The sequence below is a fragment of the Medicago truncatula genome, chromosome 8, assembly GCF_003473485.1.
Source record: "Medicago truncatula cultivar Jemalong A17 chromosome 8, MtrunA17r5.0-ANR, whole genome shotgun sequence".
NCBI lineage: Eukaryota > Viridiplantae > Streptophyta > Magnoliopsida > Fabales > Fabaceae > Medicago > Medicago truncatula.
Window position 1 is genome coordinate 37,060,126 of NC_053049.1, and position 15,828 is coordinate 37,075,953.

The 15,828-nt window shown below is 34.5% G+C and overlaps 1 protein-coding gene across 1 annotated transcript; it reads left to right on the forward strand.

The window, feature by feature from the left end:
* Positions 1–2,904: 2,904 nt before the first annotated feature.
* LOC112418173 (uncharacterized) lies at positions 2,905–15,437 on the forward strand. The gene is made up of 14 exons (XM_039828927.1): positions 2,905–3,130; positions 3,220–3,783; positions 4,139–5,359; positions 5,482–5,809; positions 6,867–7,122; positions 7,212–7,428; positions 7,514–7,866; positions 7,945–8,475; positions 9,396–10,596; positions 10,683–11,036; positions 11,341–11,578; positions 12,001–14,600; positions 14,714–14,850; positions 15,001–15,437. Exons 1-14 carry the CDS (start codon positions 2,996–2,998, stop codon positions 15,317–15,319), a joined length of 8,454 nt encoding a protein of 2,817 aa, XP_039684861.1. The 5' UTR covers positions 2,905–2,995; the 3' UTR covers positions 15,320–15,437.
* The last annotated feature ends 391 nt before the right edge of the window (positions 15,438–15,828 follow it).

Sequence of the window (15,828 nt, forward strand, 5' to 3'; positions counted from 1 at the left end):
AGAAATATTATTTAATTATTTTATCTCTTTATATGTGCGCTCAAACCTTTGTATCCAGTTAAGTATTTTCCGTATGTAAAATATTGATCGAGTACTGGAATTAATACATTTATTATTTTAAGTAAAATATTTGGAAAAAATTTTTTGCGCCCTAGTTTTTGCCAAAAAATACAAAAATACCCCACTTTTTTCAAAAATTGCAGAAATACCCTACTTTTTTCAGGGCTCTCTGGTACCACTCCACTTGGAGTTGCGGGGTACCCTAAAAGTTGGTGAAAATTTTGTCCTTATTATACCCCTCCGCTTGGAGTTGCGGGGTATTTTCCCTTTTTTTTTTTCGATTTTTTTAAATACCCCTCCATCTTGACTTGCGGGGTATTTTGTGGGTTTTTTTTTAATTTTTAAATACCCCTCTACTTGGAGTAATTATAATAATAATCATAATATTTAATAATATTAATTTAGGCATTAATAAAAAAGTAATTATAATAATAATCATAATATTTATAAAATAAAAAACTTACGAAATACAATAAATATGAAATAAAGACTAGATTTCTACTGATGTCTAATATTAATGCAATATTTGCGAGAATGACCAGGCATCCTACAAACGCCGCATCTTCTCTCAGTTTCTACATCGTCCATCTCGGTCCTAATGCGAGTAATTGGTGGACGACCTTTCTTTGCCCTACGCATGAACTTGTTGGGAACCACCTTCAGTCCTTCATAATCAGGCCAATATGACTGGTGGTGAACCACGTCGAAGTGGATGTTGTATACGGCGTATACACACTCATTCGTGAATTTGTTATCGACAAAAGTCTTGTAGTCATGATAAAAGCTAGAACATGCGGCAATGAGGCAATTTATCGACACATGTCTATCAGAAATGAGGCATATGTTCGGCTGTGGGCATTTATAATAATTGTAGTTGATTATTATTATTATTATTATTATTTATGCATGCAATTAACGTATTTCAATCCTTCAAAAAAAAATTTGTCCTTATTATACCACTCTACTCCAAGTAGAGGGGTATTTAAAAATTAAAAAAAAAAAACCACAAAATACCCCGTAAGTTAAGATGGAGGGGTATTTAAAAAAATCGAAAAAAAAGGGAAAATACCCCGCAACTCAAAGTGGAGGGGTATAATAAGGACAAAATTTTCACCACTTTTTAGTGTACCCCGCAACTCCAAGTGGAGTGGTACCAGAGACCCCTGAAAAAACAGGGAATTTTTGTGTTTTTTAGCAAAAAGTAGGGCGAAAAAAAAAAATTCAAAATATTTTTTTTCGTGAATTAATAATATATTTATTATTTTAAGTTTAATACTCATAGGTCCTAGCTAGCCTAGTTGTAGTAGCTGTTTTGGCTAAGAAGATGAAAAAGTAAGGAAAAGAAACGACCCGACCCGACCCACCACCTTGTGAGTTGTGCTGAGTCACCTTGGTAATAATCACTCACTATGACTATCACTATGGTCAGTCCGTGTGAGACAAAATTCGTGCAAACTTGTTGAAGAAGGAAACCAAACGACCTCAACTTTTTACTCCCTTTACATTTATTTTTTCGAGTTGCTTTATTTGAACGTTCATAAATGTGAGAATTTTTTATGACAATTAAAATTTTATAAAGAAAATGAGATATTAACACAAAAATCAAAGCAATAGAAAGAAGGTAAAAATATAATGTGAGTATTAGAGAGAAAGTTGTCACAAAAGTTGTAAAAAATGGTTGTTCAAATATCATTTCTCTTATTTTCCTAGTCATGTTTAAATTTAAATGAAAAGGTTTTTTTATTTTATTTGAAAAGTTACTACTTTATTTTTCAAAACCTATCACATCCAATCTTTACCGTACAACTTGTCTCACAATGGCCAAATAGCTCTGAAGCCCCGATACTTCAAAATAGATGACGTACTGTATCCCCTGCGTATCTTGCACCGATACCTGCCCGATACTTCCCGATACGTATCCGGAGAGTATCCAAATATTAAATTTTATTTTTAAAAAAAATAATTATCCGATACTTTTCGATGCATCCCGATACGCACGGATACTTGTGTTTTTTATATTATTTTGATTTCTGTTTTTTTTTTTTTGTGTAAAAAATAAGAATAAAAATATTATATTACTATAATATATATACATTTCCTTTATCTTTCTTTGGTGTCAGTACGACCCACACCACACCACACAACCAATTGCATCTTTCCCTTACTAAGAAATTAGGGTTTCAACTTTTTCTTTCAAAGTGGTCACCGTCCACTTTGGCCACCGTCGAACCATCCAAAAGCTTGCTTTAAAGCTTCTTGTGCAACATTGTTCTTCCTCCTGTTGTGAGAGAAATTTGAGTACTTTCTCTTTTATCCATTCTTGAAAAAGAAACAAAATGGATCCAAAAAGGGTAGAAGATTTGGATCGATATAGCATAACACTAACAAGTTCCTTTTGGATATAGTGTAGCATTGATGGTGCTCTTTTTGGTATATATTGCGTATGTAATTGACTAATGATCACTCTCTTAATCGTCAATATTATTTATATTTATATTAATGTGTTACGAGCCTGGTTTCTTGTGTTTGTTAATATACTTGCATATTAAAAAAATGGTTACAATTATATTGTACATTTAATTATATAATTTTTTTTATTAACGTATCCTAGCCGTATCGTATCTTGATTTTTGAAATTTTTCCGTATCAGCGTATCGATGCAGTATCGTATCCGTATCGTATCTCGTATCCGGGCTTCAGAGCCAAATAGTATTTCTTTAACCTGTAACTAATGACCCCATTAATATTGAAATTTTACATGCACAGTACAACTTTTCATTTCTGTTTCTATTCTTGGTTATTAAGAAATCCATTTCTTTTATTTTATTCCACTGTTACTGTTTCTACTCATTTCAGTGTTCTATCTATCAACTCAAAACCTCTTCTTTACATTTTTGTTTTGGTTACTGAGAAAGAAAGAAAACCTCTACACACAATGAACCGTTCAACTTCAACTTCAAAGAAGAAGAAGAAGAAGAAAACTACTTACCATGACGATCAAAACTTCATAGACACCATCTTTTCTTGGTCTCTCCAAGACATTTTTAACCAAGAACTTTACAACAACAAGGTTTTCAACTTTCTTCTCTTACTTTCTCACATTAATTATCTTTCTTTGACATTACATTTTAATCCTTTTTTTTTTTTTTTTTTTTGTAGGTTGATTACATCGATTTATCATTCGCTTCCGCTGAACAGTATTTTCAGTCATTTGTGTATCCGTTGTTGGAGGAAACTCGAGCACAACTCTGTTCTTGTATGGAAATTTTGTCAAGTTCACCTTATGCAGAAGTGATTTCACTTGAACATTCAAGATCACATTCATATGGTAGGAATCACTACGTTGTTAAAACTGATACCTGGAAAAACAGGTCATCTGGTCATGGAAAAGAGTTATACAAAACATTGTTTGGTGATGTTTTTATTTTGGCCGATTTTAAACCTGAAACGGTTAATGATTTGCAAAGGTCTGGAAGGACTTGGAGTTTTGTGTTGTCTGCTGGGATTCTTGATGAGGAGATTGAAGGAGACGACGATGAGACTAAAGTTATGTCGACTTTTAAAGTCATTGCTTCTAAAGACATTGACATTGATGAAATAGGGCAAAAATCTTTGTTTATTATATTCTTGACGAATATAATCCCCAACAGAAGAATATGGAGCGCGCTACATATGGATGGAGATTCAAAGCTGATTCAGAAGATTTTATGTGCTATTGATGTGGTAAGAGAGTTGTTTTTATGTTAAAGATTTGATTCAGTGATTCGAAGTCTGCAAATATAAGATTATCAGTTGTTCCCATGAAATAACTGAAGTTTATGTTATTTTGATATTCACCATTGATTGATTGTTACGGTTGTAGCATTATTATAGAAAGAAAGTATGTAGTTGGAAGTTGTATTGTTTAATTATTTATAAAGGATCATGCTAACAAGTGTCTCAGGAACACTCTTTAGCATTTCCCTTTGTGGTGAACGACATTTTCTAGTTTATTGATATTGAGCCTGACTATTTCCAAGTAGAACATATTTTGACATTTCATTTATGCAAACTCTAATGGATGTATTTTGGGGTGTAGGTTGATGAAGACTGTTATTACTGTTCTCCGAAGACTGATGCTCTTAGGGACGATGAAACATATCAAAGGCTGTCATCTGAGTTGAATGAGTCACAAAACCAGGCTATTTGTGCGTGCCTTTCTTCCTTCCATTGCAATCACAAGTCTACAGTGGATCTTATTTGGGGTCCACCAGGAACTGGAAAAACAAAAACATTAGGCACACTGCTTTTTGCTCTATTCAAAATGAACTGTAGGACTCTTGTTTGTGCTCCAACAAATGTTGCCATTAAGGAAGTGGCATCGCGTGTCTTGAGCATGGTGAGAGAATCGTTTGATAGAAATTCCGATGCTTTGTTTTGTAATTTGGGAGACATGCTGTTATTTGGGAATCATGAGCGGCTCAAAGTTGGTGCAGAAATTGAAGAGATATATTTGGACTATCGTGTCAAGCAGCTAATACTGTGTTTCACCCCACCTAATGGTTGGAATTATAGTTTTGCTTCAATGATTGATCTTCTTGAAAACTGTGTTTCCCACTATCAGATATTCATTGAGAACGAGATGAGAAAGGAACAAGATCAAACTGATGACAATAACTTTAATAGGGCAAAAGATGACAGCCCATCAGATTCTTGTGTGGGGATTCACAAATCTTTTCTGGAGTTTGTCAGAGAGAGGTTTCTGGCTATAGCATCGCCACTCAGAGACTGCATCTCCATCTTATGTACTCATATTGCCAGAAGTTGTATTATGGAACATAACTTGAAAGATTTGGCTCGTCTTATTTACTCTCTCGGTTCATTTCAAGCTTTGCTGTTTGAAAATAACATTGTTTGTGAAAAATTGGAAGAGCTTTTCTCTCCTCCAGAAAGTCAACACAGTTCTTTCGAGTCAGTTGTTGTAAGTGCTGCTGAATACTCATTGCACCAGAGCAGAACTGAATGCCTTTCTCTATTAAGAACCCTTAAAGTTTCACTTGGTGACCTCAACCTTCCAGATGTTGTGACTGAAGAGTCAATCAGAGAGTTCTGTTTACAATCATCTTTATTAATATTTTCCACTGCTTCTAGTTCCTTTAAGCTGCATTCTGTTGACATGGAACCACTAGATGTTTTAGTAATCGATGAAGCTGCCCAGTTGAAGGAATGTGAGTCAATCATACCTCTACTACTTTCGGACATAAACCATGCCATTCTTGTTGGAGATGAACGCCAGCTACCAGCCATGATTGAAAGTAGTGTATGTATTCTAAAAATGACCATTTTAGTTAACTTTTAGTACCCTGGTTCCTGCATTTTCACTAATGTTATAAAGTTTTCCATTGACCATTAATACTAATACCTGTCCTTAATATGTCTAAGGTTTCTTTTGAAGTTGGTTTCGGAAGAAGTTTATTTGCGAGACTGAGCACATTGGGTCATCCAAATCATTTGCTCAATATACAGTACAGGATGCATCCTGCAATTAGTTCCTTTCCAAATTCGTGCTTCTATTTGAACCAAATTCTTGATGCTCCAAATGTTATTGCAAAGAACTACAGGGAACAATATCTCCCAGGGCAAATGTTTGGTCCATATTCCTTTATTAATATAATTGGTGGCACCGAAGAGTTTGATGATGCTGGACGAAGCCGGAAAAATATGGTTGAAGTGGCGGTTGTGATGAAAATAATCAGAAATTGTTTTAGAGGTTTGTATGTGTGCGTGTGTGTAATTTATGTATATGAATTATCTGTTGTTATTTATCATGTTAGAATTCATGCATTCTCTGCACAGGATGATACTAGTCCGTCGAGAAAATATTTCTTTAGACTGTGATTGGTTTAATGTTTGTTTATTGGTGACATTTCAAGCATTAAGGTATTAACAGTCCTGTATAATGTTACTGTGTTTATTTTCCTTTAGAGAAAATATTTATTTCGATTGTGATTGGTTTAATAAGATAAATTATTTTTTGTTTGCTAAACTGCATGGCTACAGTTTGCTTAAAGTATTATAGTTTTTAGGCTTAAGTGCAGTTTTGCCCCCCCTATTTTGACTGAATCGAAATTTTACCCCCCCTATTTTAAAACTCGGAATTTTACCCCCCCCAATTTAATGTTTTTCGGAATTTTGGCCCCCCTATTTTAAAAATCTGAATTTTACCCCTCCAATTTAATATTTTTCAGGAGCTGTGCTGATGTGGCTTAAACAATATTAAAATAATATCCACCTATTTAAATTATTTATATTAAATATTCTGAATTAAAAAAAAAATGCAATTAAAAATTTAATTTTCTGGATTTTAAGGTATTTTTTAAAGTTTTTTTTCGATTTTTTTTAAAAAGTTATTTATTTTTTGTAATTAAAAATTATTTAATTTAAATAATTAATTAGGTGGATAATAAGATAATATTTAAAATCCAAATCACCATTGCCACATCAGCCAAGTTGCACTCAAATGCGGTGGGGGGCAAAATTCCGAAAAACATTAAAATAGGGGGTAAAATTCCGATTTAGTCAAAATAGGGGGGGGCAAAACTGCACTTAAGCCTAATTTTTATAATGTGGTCAATTTATCGGGAAAACAATATTTTTTATTTTAAAATGATCTGTACTACAAACCCCTTCTAGCAAAGGACATAAAATACATTATAAACATGTGGTATACACTAGATATTATGAATTGTTTATGAATGCTCTGTTAATGCGAAACATATTTCTAATAGAGAAATACTGCCTGCTTAATTATTTTGTGTGGAATGCAGCATGGCTTGAGTCAAATGAGAACCTCAGTATAGGTGTAGTGTCTCCATATGCTGCCCAAGTTGTTTCACTTCAGGATATGCTTGGACAGAAGTATGATAAGCACGAAGGTTTCGATGTGAAGGTGAAAACAATAGATGGTTTCCAGGGTGGGGAGCAGGACATAATTATCTTATCCACCGTCAGAACTGATTGTAGTACATCACTTGGGTTCATTTCCAATAACCAGAGGACTAATGTTGCTCTTACCAGGGCTAGGTAAAACCTACCACGTGCTGTTACAATTGCATTTGTTTTTGTCCAAAACGAATGTTTGCTCTAATGCTATTGATTTTAATATTCAACAGGCATTGTCTATGGATATTGGGAAATGAAAAGACCCTAGTAAGTCAGGAAAATGTATGGAAAGATTTGGTGCTTGATGCTAAAAAGCGACAACTTTTCTTTAATGCGGATGAAGACGAGGATTTAGCGAAAGGTATCTGGGATGCCAAGAAAGAGCTGGATCAACTTGACGATTTGCTTAATGCAGATAGTCTCATTTTCAGAAACTCTAGGTGGAAGGTATTTGGATTTCAATATTGTAATATTACTTACTGTGATCATGTGCTTTACCTTTTGTTCCTTTTAACCCTCAACAATTGTGCAGGTTCTTTTTAGTGATAACTTCCTCAAGTCATTTAAAAATCTTCCGTCAAAGCGGACAAAGAAGTCGGTGCTTAACCTCTTACTCAAACTCTCTAGTGGGTGGAGACCAAAAAGGATAAAAGTGGATTTGCTTTGTGGAAATTCATCCCAGATGTTAAAGCAATATAAAGTTGAAGGTCTTTTTATTGTTTGTTCAAAGGACATAGTAAAAGAATTGAATTTCACTCAAGTTTTAAGGATATGGGATATACTGCCTCCAGAGGATATTCCGAAAGTAGTGAAGCGTCTTGATAGTATTTTTGGAAGCTATACTGATGATTTTATAAGGCGCTGCAGTGAGCAATGTTTTGAGGGGTAAGTAATTAGAGTTGTAGTTTATTACACCCTAAACTACAATAGCTAACTGATCGCGGTTTTGTTTTGCTTTTCTAGGAAAATGGAGGTTCCAATGAATTGGGAGAAATCAACAGAAATTATCAAAATTAAGAATCTTGATAGTAATGAAAATGAAGCAGAATTGAGTTGCTGCGATCAAAGAATTTATGTTGAGAATTCAAAGGTTGAGGAAAGTTTTTTATTGATGAAATTCTATTCTTTATCATCTGTTGTGGTTAGCCACTTGCTTTCTGATCGTAACAGTAATGAACTGGAACTTCCTTTTGAAGTATCAGATGAAGAACATGACATAATACTCTTTTCTAAAAGTACATTTGTACTGGGTCGCTCTGGTACTGGGAAAACCACTGTTTTGACCATGAAGTTATTTAAAAAGGAGGAATTGCACCATGCAGCTCTTGAACACACATACGGAATTAAGAATGTTGATGTTCCTTGTTTGAATGATGATAAAGAGTATAAAGACAGTTCTACCGTGAATGACAGGCCTGTCTTACAACAATTATTTGTAACAGTGAGTCCGAAACTTTGTCAAGCAGTGAAACAACAGGTCGTTAGAATGAAAAGGTATGGAATTTGTACTTCAGAATATGAATTTTTCTTTCTTCTTGTTAGATAAATTACTGTTAAAATATCTTGTTGAACCTTATGTTTTTGTCAAAGGATATCCTCACCTACTTGTTAATTCCAAATGCTAAAAATGTGGTCTATAATACTAGGACTTGTTTAATTTTAGCATCTTTTACTTATCTGTGTTTTTTTTTTAATAAATACACATTAATTTTTATCTGTCCTGACAATATCTGTTGGATTGTTTTCATATAACTTTTGTAGTTTCTATACATCATTTTATAGTTTTCTTTATGTAATTATTTTGTGATCTATTATGTTGCCTTTTCTCATTAATGATATAATTTTGTTAGTTTTTTACCATGCATATTTACTAACCAATATTTGTTTTTAGACTAAAACATGTTTATTATTGAAGCAAAAACTCACTTATTTTTTATACATTAATGATTTCCCCCAACATTTCCTGCATGGATTGCAATTTCAGTAGTGAATTGCATGTTAAGGTGTATACACAGGCGGATGGAGTGCCCCACAAACTTTTTACTATTTCACTGTCTCCTTAATACCCATTAGCCTTCCTTATGTGTCCTTCGCTTAGTGTTAACCCCCGCACGCACGCGCGCACACACACACACACAATACTATGTTTTTGGCTCGCCATCAGGTATATAGTAAATTTCCTCTGAGATTACAGTTTTTAACTTTGCTTTCTACTTAAGAAATTAAGTAATGGTGTAAAGGATACACTGTTGTAACTCCTTAATTTTAGTAACCGTTGTAGTATCACTTTGCAAGTCTTTTGAAATAATTTGGTCCTCATGTTTATTCCCTGAGTTCACTTAAATTTAATTTATTTCAGAGTTTTCTATGCAGTCTTTAATTGGTATCTAATATTATTTGTGTTGTGCATACAGATTCATATGTGGCGGGGATATTTCTGCCAAAAGTTGTTCTATTGATGAAGATATTGTCGATGTTGATACATCAATACAGTTTAAGAATATACCTGATTCTTTTGTTAATCTTCCCACCAACTCATATCCCCTTGTGATAACTTTTCAGAAGTTTTTAATGATGCTTGATGGGACTGTGGGGAATTCTTATTTTGAAAGATTTAGTGATCTATCTTCTTTAAGTGAGAACCTTGGTGTAAGATCTGTTGCTTTAGAGACTTTTATAAGGAAGAAGGAGGTGACATATGACAGGTTTGAATCATTATATTGGCCCCATTTCAATTCTCAATATACCAAGACGCTAGATTCGTCCAGAGTGTTCACTGAAATCGTGTCTCATATAAAGGGGAGTATGCAGTCTGTGGAGCCTGGTGAAGGGAAATTAAGTCGTCAGGATTATCTATCATTGTCTGAAAACCGGGCGTCAAGTTTAAGCAAGCAGAAAAGGGAGATCATTTATGATATTTATCAAAGTTATGAAAAAATGAAGTTGGATAAAGGCGATTTTGATTTGGCTGATATTGTTGACGACCTTCATCGCCGACTCAGAATCAACAAATATGAGGGTGATGAAATGCACTTTGTATATATTGATGAAGTGCAAGATCTAACCATGAGTCAGATTGCTTTGTTTAAATATGTGTGTCAAAATGTAGAAGAGGGTTTTGTTTTTTGTGGTGATACTGCACAGACCATCGCAAGGGGAATTGATTTTAGATTCCAGGATATAAAATCTCTCTTTTACAAGAAGTTTGTGCTAGAATCAAAGAGAGTTGCTTATAACCAAGAAAAGGTTAAAGTGAAAGTTTCTAAAACATTTTTGTTGAATCAAAACTTTCGGACTCATGCTGGAGTATTGAAATTGTCTCAGAGCACCATTGAGCTTCTTTTCCGTTTTTTCCCTCATTCTATTGATGTTTTGAAGCCTGAGACCAGTTTGATATACGGGGAAGCTCCGGTAGTTCTTGAATGTGGAAGCAGGAAAAATGCAATTGTAACTATTTTTGGCAACACTGGACATGAGAGTGGGAAAATTGTTGGCTTTGGAGCAGAGCAAGTAATTTTGGTACGCGATGATTATGCTCGAAAGGAAATTTTAAACTATGTTGGGAAACAAGCTCTTGTTTTAACTATCTTGGAGTGCAAAGGGCTTGAGTTTCAGGTAGGTTAAAAATCATCATATCTGATTCAATTTTGTTTTGAATTTTATGTTTATTTATTTGAACGGTAATTTGTGTTCTTTTACAGGATGTACTGTTGTACAACTTTTTCGGCACTTCACCTTTGAAAAATCGATGGAGGGTGATTTATGAGTATATGAACGAACAAGATATGCTGGAACCTACAGAATCCAAGTCTTTTCCAACTTTCAGTGATTCCAAACATAATATTTTGTGTTCTGAGCTAAAACAACTATATGTGGCTATAACTCGTACAAGACAGAGATTGTGGATTTGCGAGAACACAGAGGAGTATTGCAAACCCATGTTTGATTATTGGAAAAGGAAGTGTCTTGTACAATTCAAAGAGCTCGATGATTCACTTGCTCAGGCAATGAAAGTTGCAAGTAGTCCAGAAGAATGGAAGTCACGTGGCAAAAAGGTTGTTTTTGTACTTTATCATCATATTTATTGTGCTGTCTTAGTAATGGATTTTATTAATAGATCTCATTTTTTTTTTATACTGAATCATTAAGCAGTATTACTTCTCAGCTTGTTTTTATTTATTTTTATTTTTATTTTCTTTGCAACTTAAATTAATCCTATACCTAAATGCCTCGTATGTGATATTACGTGATTATATATTTTTTACTGTGTAACGTATAGAGCAAAGCTTTTGGATGCTCTGCTTTTGTCTAGTATTATTTTGCTCCAAATGATGTATTCTTTTGACTGTTCCATTGCAGTTATATTATCAAAATAACTACGAGATGGCAACAATGTGTTTTGAAAGAGCAGGGGACTCTTATTGGGAAAAAAAGTCTAAGGCTGCTGGTCTTAGGGCAACTGCAAATCGGTTACGTGACTTGAATCCTGAGGATGCAAATGCAATCCTTAGGGAAGCTGCTGAAATTTTTGAAGGCATTGGAATGGCTGAGTCTTCTGCCCAGTGTTTTTCTGATTTGGGGGATCATGAAAGAGCTGGTATAAACTTTAGCTTTGGCATCTATGTCTATAGTTTTATGTCATTTTCTGTCAAAATATTCAATATTAGGATATCATCTAAACATAGCTTTTGTTATAGAAACTTAAGCTTCTATTATAACTATTTAGTATTTACAACATTCCTCTAGACCTAACTTTTGTTGTAGTTACTGATATACTATTTTATTGACTTCAAGTTATGTGAGTGTTATTAATTGTTTTGTTGTTGATGAGTTCATTTGATTTGAGATAGGGATTTAACTTATTTTGTTGTTGTACAAGCAAATATTATAGTCTAAATATCTTTTAGTCCCCTAATGAGATCACCTAAGCCTGCCCACATTTTTATTGATTCTCAGGTTTAACTTACTTTTTGCACGGTAAATTTTACTCTACAAAATTAATCGAATTATTGCTAACAGGGAAGCTTTACTTGGAAAAATGTGAAGAGCCTGATTTGAAAAGGGCAGGCGATTGCTTTTATTTAGCTCGTTGTTTTGACATGGCAGCTCAAGTGTATGCTAAAGGATGTTTCTTCTCGGATTGTTTGAATGTTTGTGCAAAAGGTGGATTGTTTGACATTGGCTTACATTACATTCAGCACTGGAAACAAAATGAAAGTGCTGACCCTGGTTGGGCTAATAGTCATGATTTGTACGCAATTGAACAGAAATATCTGGAAAATTGTGCCCGCAAATATTTTGACAACAAAGATATCAAGTCCATGATGAAGTTTGTTAGAGCTTTTCATTCGATGGATATGAAGCGTGAGTTCTTACAATCGTTAAGTTTACTTGATGAACTTCTTGAATTGGAAGAGGAATCAGGCAACTATATGGAGGCTGTAAATATTGCTAAGATGATGGGTGATATTCTTCGCGAGGCTGATTTGCTAGGAAAAGCTGGTGAATTCTTGGAAGCATATGAACTCATGATTTTCTATGTACTTGCAAATTCTCTTTGGTCTGGGGGAAGCAAAGCATGGCCCTTAAAGCAGTTTACACTGAAGGCTGAGCTTTTGGGAAAAGCTTTGACATTTGCAAAGGGAGTTTCAAGCAGCTTTTATGAGCTTGCATCTACAGAAGCTGAAATTCTATCAAATAAGCATGACAACATTTTTGAAATAATGAATCAATTGAAATCTTCTCGCATTTATAGCAGTATCAGAGGGGAAATATTATGTTTGTGGAAACTGCTGGATTCTCATTTTCGGCTGAACTCATCTAAGTATGTCTGGCAAGACAGCTTGTTTGATGTTTCTGTTGAAGGCATGATTATGAAGAATCAATTTTCTGTGGAAACATTGTTTTATTGTTGGACATATTGGAAGGATAATATTGTTCAAATGCTTGATTTCCTTTCAAATTTCAAAACTCCAGAGTCTCATCAGCATAACAGTTATGTAAAGTTTGCATTGAATTGTCTGGGTGTTCAGAAGCAGATTTATAATCTAACTGACATTTACCTTTTGCTCATCCCTGATGCTACCTGGGTGATGAAATTGGGTGATAGGTTTCTAAAGAAGAAGGGTAGGCTAGTCTCTGTTGATGTTCAACCTTTAGTTTCTTTTGCTCAGAGTTATTGGAGTTCAGAGTTACTTTCTGTTGGCATGGATGTCTTGAAAAACCTCGATGCACTCTATAAGTTTTCAGTTAATAAAGCTTTTTCTGAATTCTGTCAAGTGCAGTCTTTATTGCATATCTATGAGGTTTCAAAATTTCTTCTCAAGTCCAAATGTTTTAGGCATGGCCACGGTAACTTAAAAACATTGGAGAGATTTTACAGACTGCCAATTGAGTGTTTATTCCACCATGTAGCTCCCCTTGACTGGAAGAAATCGCTGGCAAAAGAAATGGTTTATCAAAGGGTAACTGAAGCTTGGCAGGATATTATGAAAGAAGGCATAAATGAAAACACTAAACGGAAAGATACATTGACCTATGGTCAAATTGGAAGGGTGGTTGTTATGATTCTTGGCACAGCTAATGTACAAGATGATCTGTTCGTGCAAGTCATGACTAGATTTGATGATAAAGATGACTGGAACAATTTCATTCAAAGCTTGCGGTTGAATTCAGTAAACGGGTCAGCTGATAAGGCGGTTTTAGAGATGCATTGCACTCGTAAGCTTTACCTTGCATTGCAATATACTTGCAGCGTGAATTGGATAAAGGAAGTTGACTATATATCTCCCGATTGTTTTATGTATCTTGTTGAACGGCTACTGCTGTTGACTTCATGCTGGAAGGGGTTCATTTATGCGACAAAATCATCTTTCATTGAGTGGCTTATTTGCCAAGATGAAAATTCCCTTTCAAATTTGAGCTTCATGTCTAATGAATTAGTCAGTGCCCATGATTTTATCGCCAATATCCTCCGTGAGTTTGTTTATGATCAAAATGGTACTAAAAACTGGATTAAAAAATCAAACTTGGATGTGAAGAATTATTTTCCAACGCTTCTTCTGAGGTTGGTTGTTTCAATGTGTTCACTTCATCTCAGCTCTGGGAGTGGGAAGTATTTACAATTACTTCGCAATTTGTTGGGGAAGAGACATATAACCGATCAACTGCCATTGGAATTTTGCAATGTTCTTCAAAAAGGAAAGAAACACTTGGGTTTGGAAGTCATTGCCGAGGCATTTAAAGTGATTGGCAATCCCTTGATAATTGCCAAGCTTCAGAACAATTCTACAGAAATTGTGTGTTCAGATGCTATCTTTGTGGATTTAACGATATGCCAAAAAAGAGAGCTCATATTACAAACATTGTTTCCTAGTACAGTTGACTATGTGGCTGAGGAAACCATAGCAGAAGCCTCTGATTCAAAATCTAAGGAGTTTCCTTCAAACCTTCAAGATAAAAGCCTTGCTTCTGTTTCAGATCAGGCATCAGATGGACAGATCAAAGATGAAATTAACTTGTCTGTGAATGATGACTTCTTGAATTGGTTGGAAAATTTCGAGTCTTCAACTGATGTATCATGGCTTAATAATGTTTCACCTGATTTCATGATGATAAAGGTCAGCCAGCTTTTTGTTGAGTTTGAATAAAATAACGTTATTACATCAAATGATTGATATTTATATTCTTTTATCACAAGTAATTTTTTCTTCGCTCTTTTCATTCTCTCCAGGGTTTTTTGGATCATTTCATTAGACTTTGGAATTTGTTGGTACACAACCCTGTCAAGATGGAAAACAAAATTGAAATGGAGGAGTTTGTGAGCTTGCTTGATGAAATGAAGCAACTTAGAGCCTCTATGAACATGAGGTAAGTTATATAAGTAGCTTGTCATGAGTAATTATTGTAGACAAGTTTTTAGGTTGCTGTCCAACACTAATCAGCACTTTAAGACATTGCAATATGGTTTTCTTATTTTGCTTTACTTACTTGTTAATCTTTCTGTCGTCTATTATCCAGTGATTCGGTGATTGAGAAGGACACTGTAATTGTACTTTCAAAGAAAATTCGTTCGGGACGATCAAAAGTAGAGCACATCTTGTATCAGCTGAATTTGGTTCAAAGGAATACCAATGTTGAGTCCGATCCATCACAAGCCAGCACTGCAGTAGGCAATGATGACCACAAGCAAAATGTTTTGAAGGAATCAAAAGGTAACGTGTCCAACAATTCTCAAGGTCCGGTTAATTCAGGACATGAAAAGGCCAAGGAAAATAACAAAGGGGGGAATAACAACAAATCTAAGAAAAACAAGAGAGGAAAAAAGGGTAAGAAGTGAAAATTGTCAGGTGTTTTGTACATGCAAATGCTGTAGTAATTTTTGTGCTTTCACTTCAAACTGTCTGGTTATGGTATTTCCCGACTGTGGAATCTGGTATTTTAAATTTATTTTTTTATTTTTAAATGTTTATTTTAATTTCGAAATATATTTTTTATTTTTAAAATAAGAAAATTATAAAATCTAGTGATGAGGGAGTATGATAAGGATGTGTTCTTGATTTGATCTAATGGTCAAAAACTAACTTTCCCATGGTGGGAAAAAAGTAGCTTTCCCATGCTAAACCTTACCTTCATACCCTCTAGTCATACTGAGTGTTTGTTTTGTACACGTATTTCAGCCCAGTATTTTTTAAATAACTAGAAAAATAGTCGTGTATTCACGGAACCTTTGATTTATAATTGACCAATCACCTACTAATTTGCAAAAGGTAAAAAAATCATTCCTAACACCAGATTCTTCATCATCAGACATCACTCCTCACGGCACCAAGGTTGATATAGCAAGAG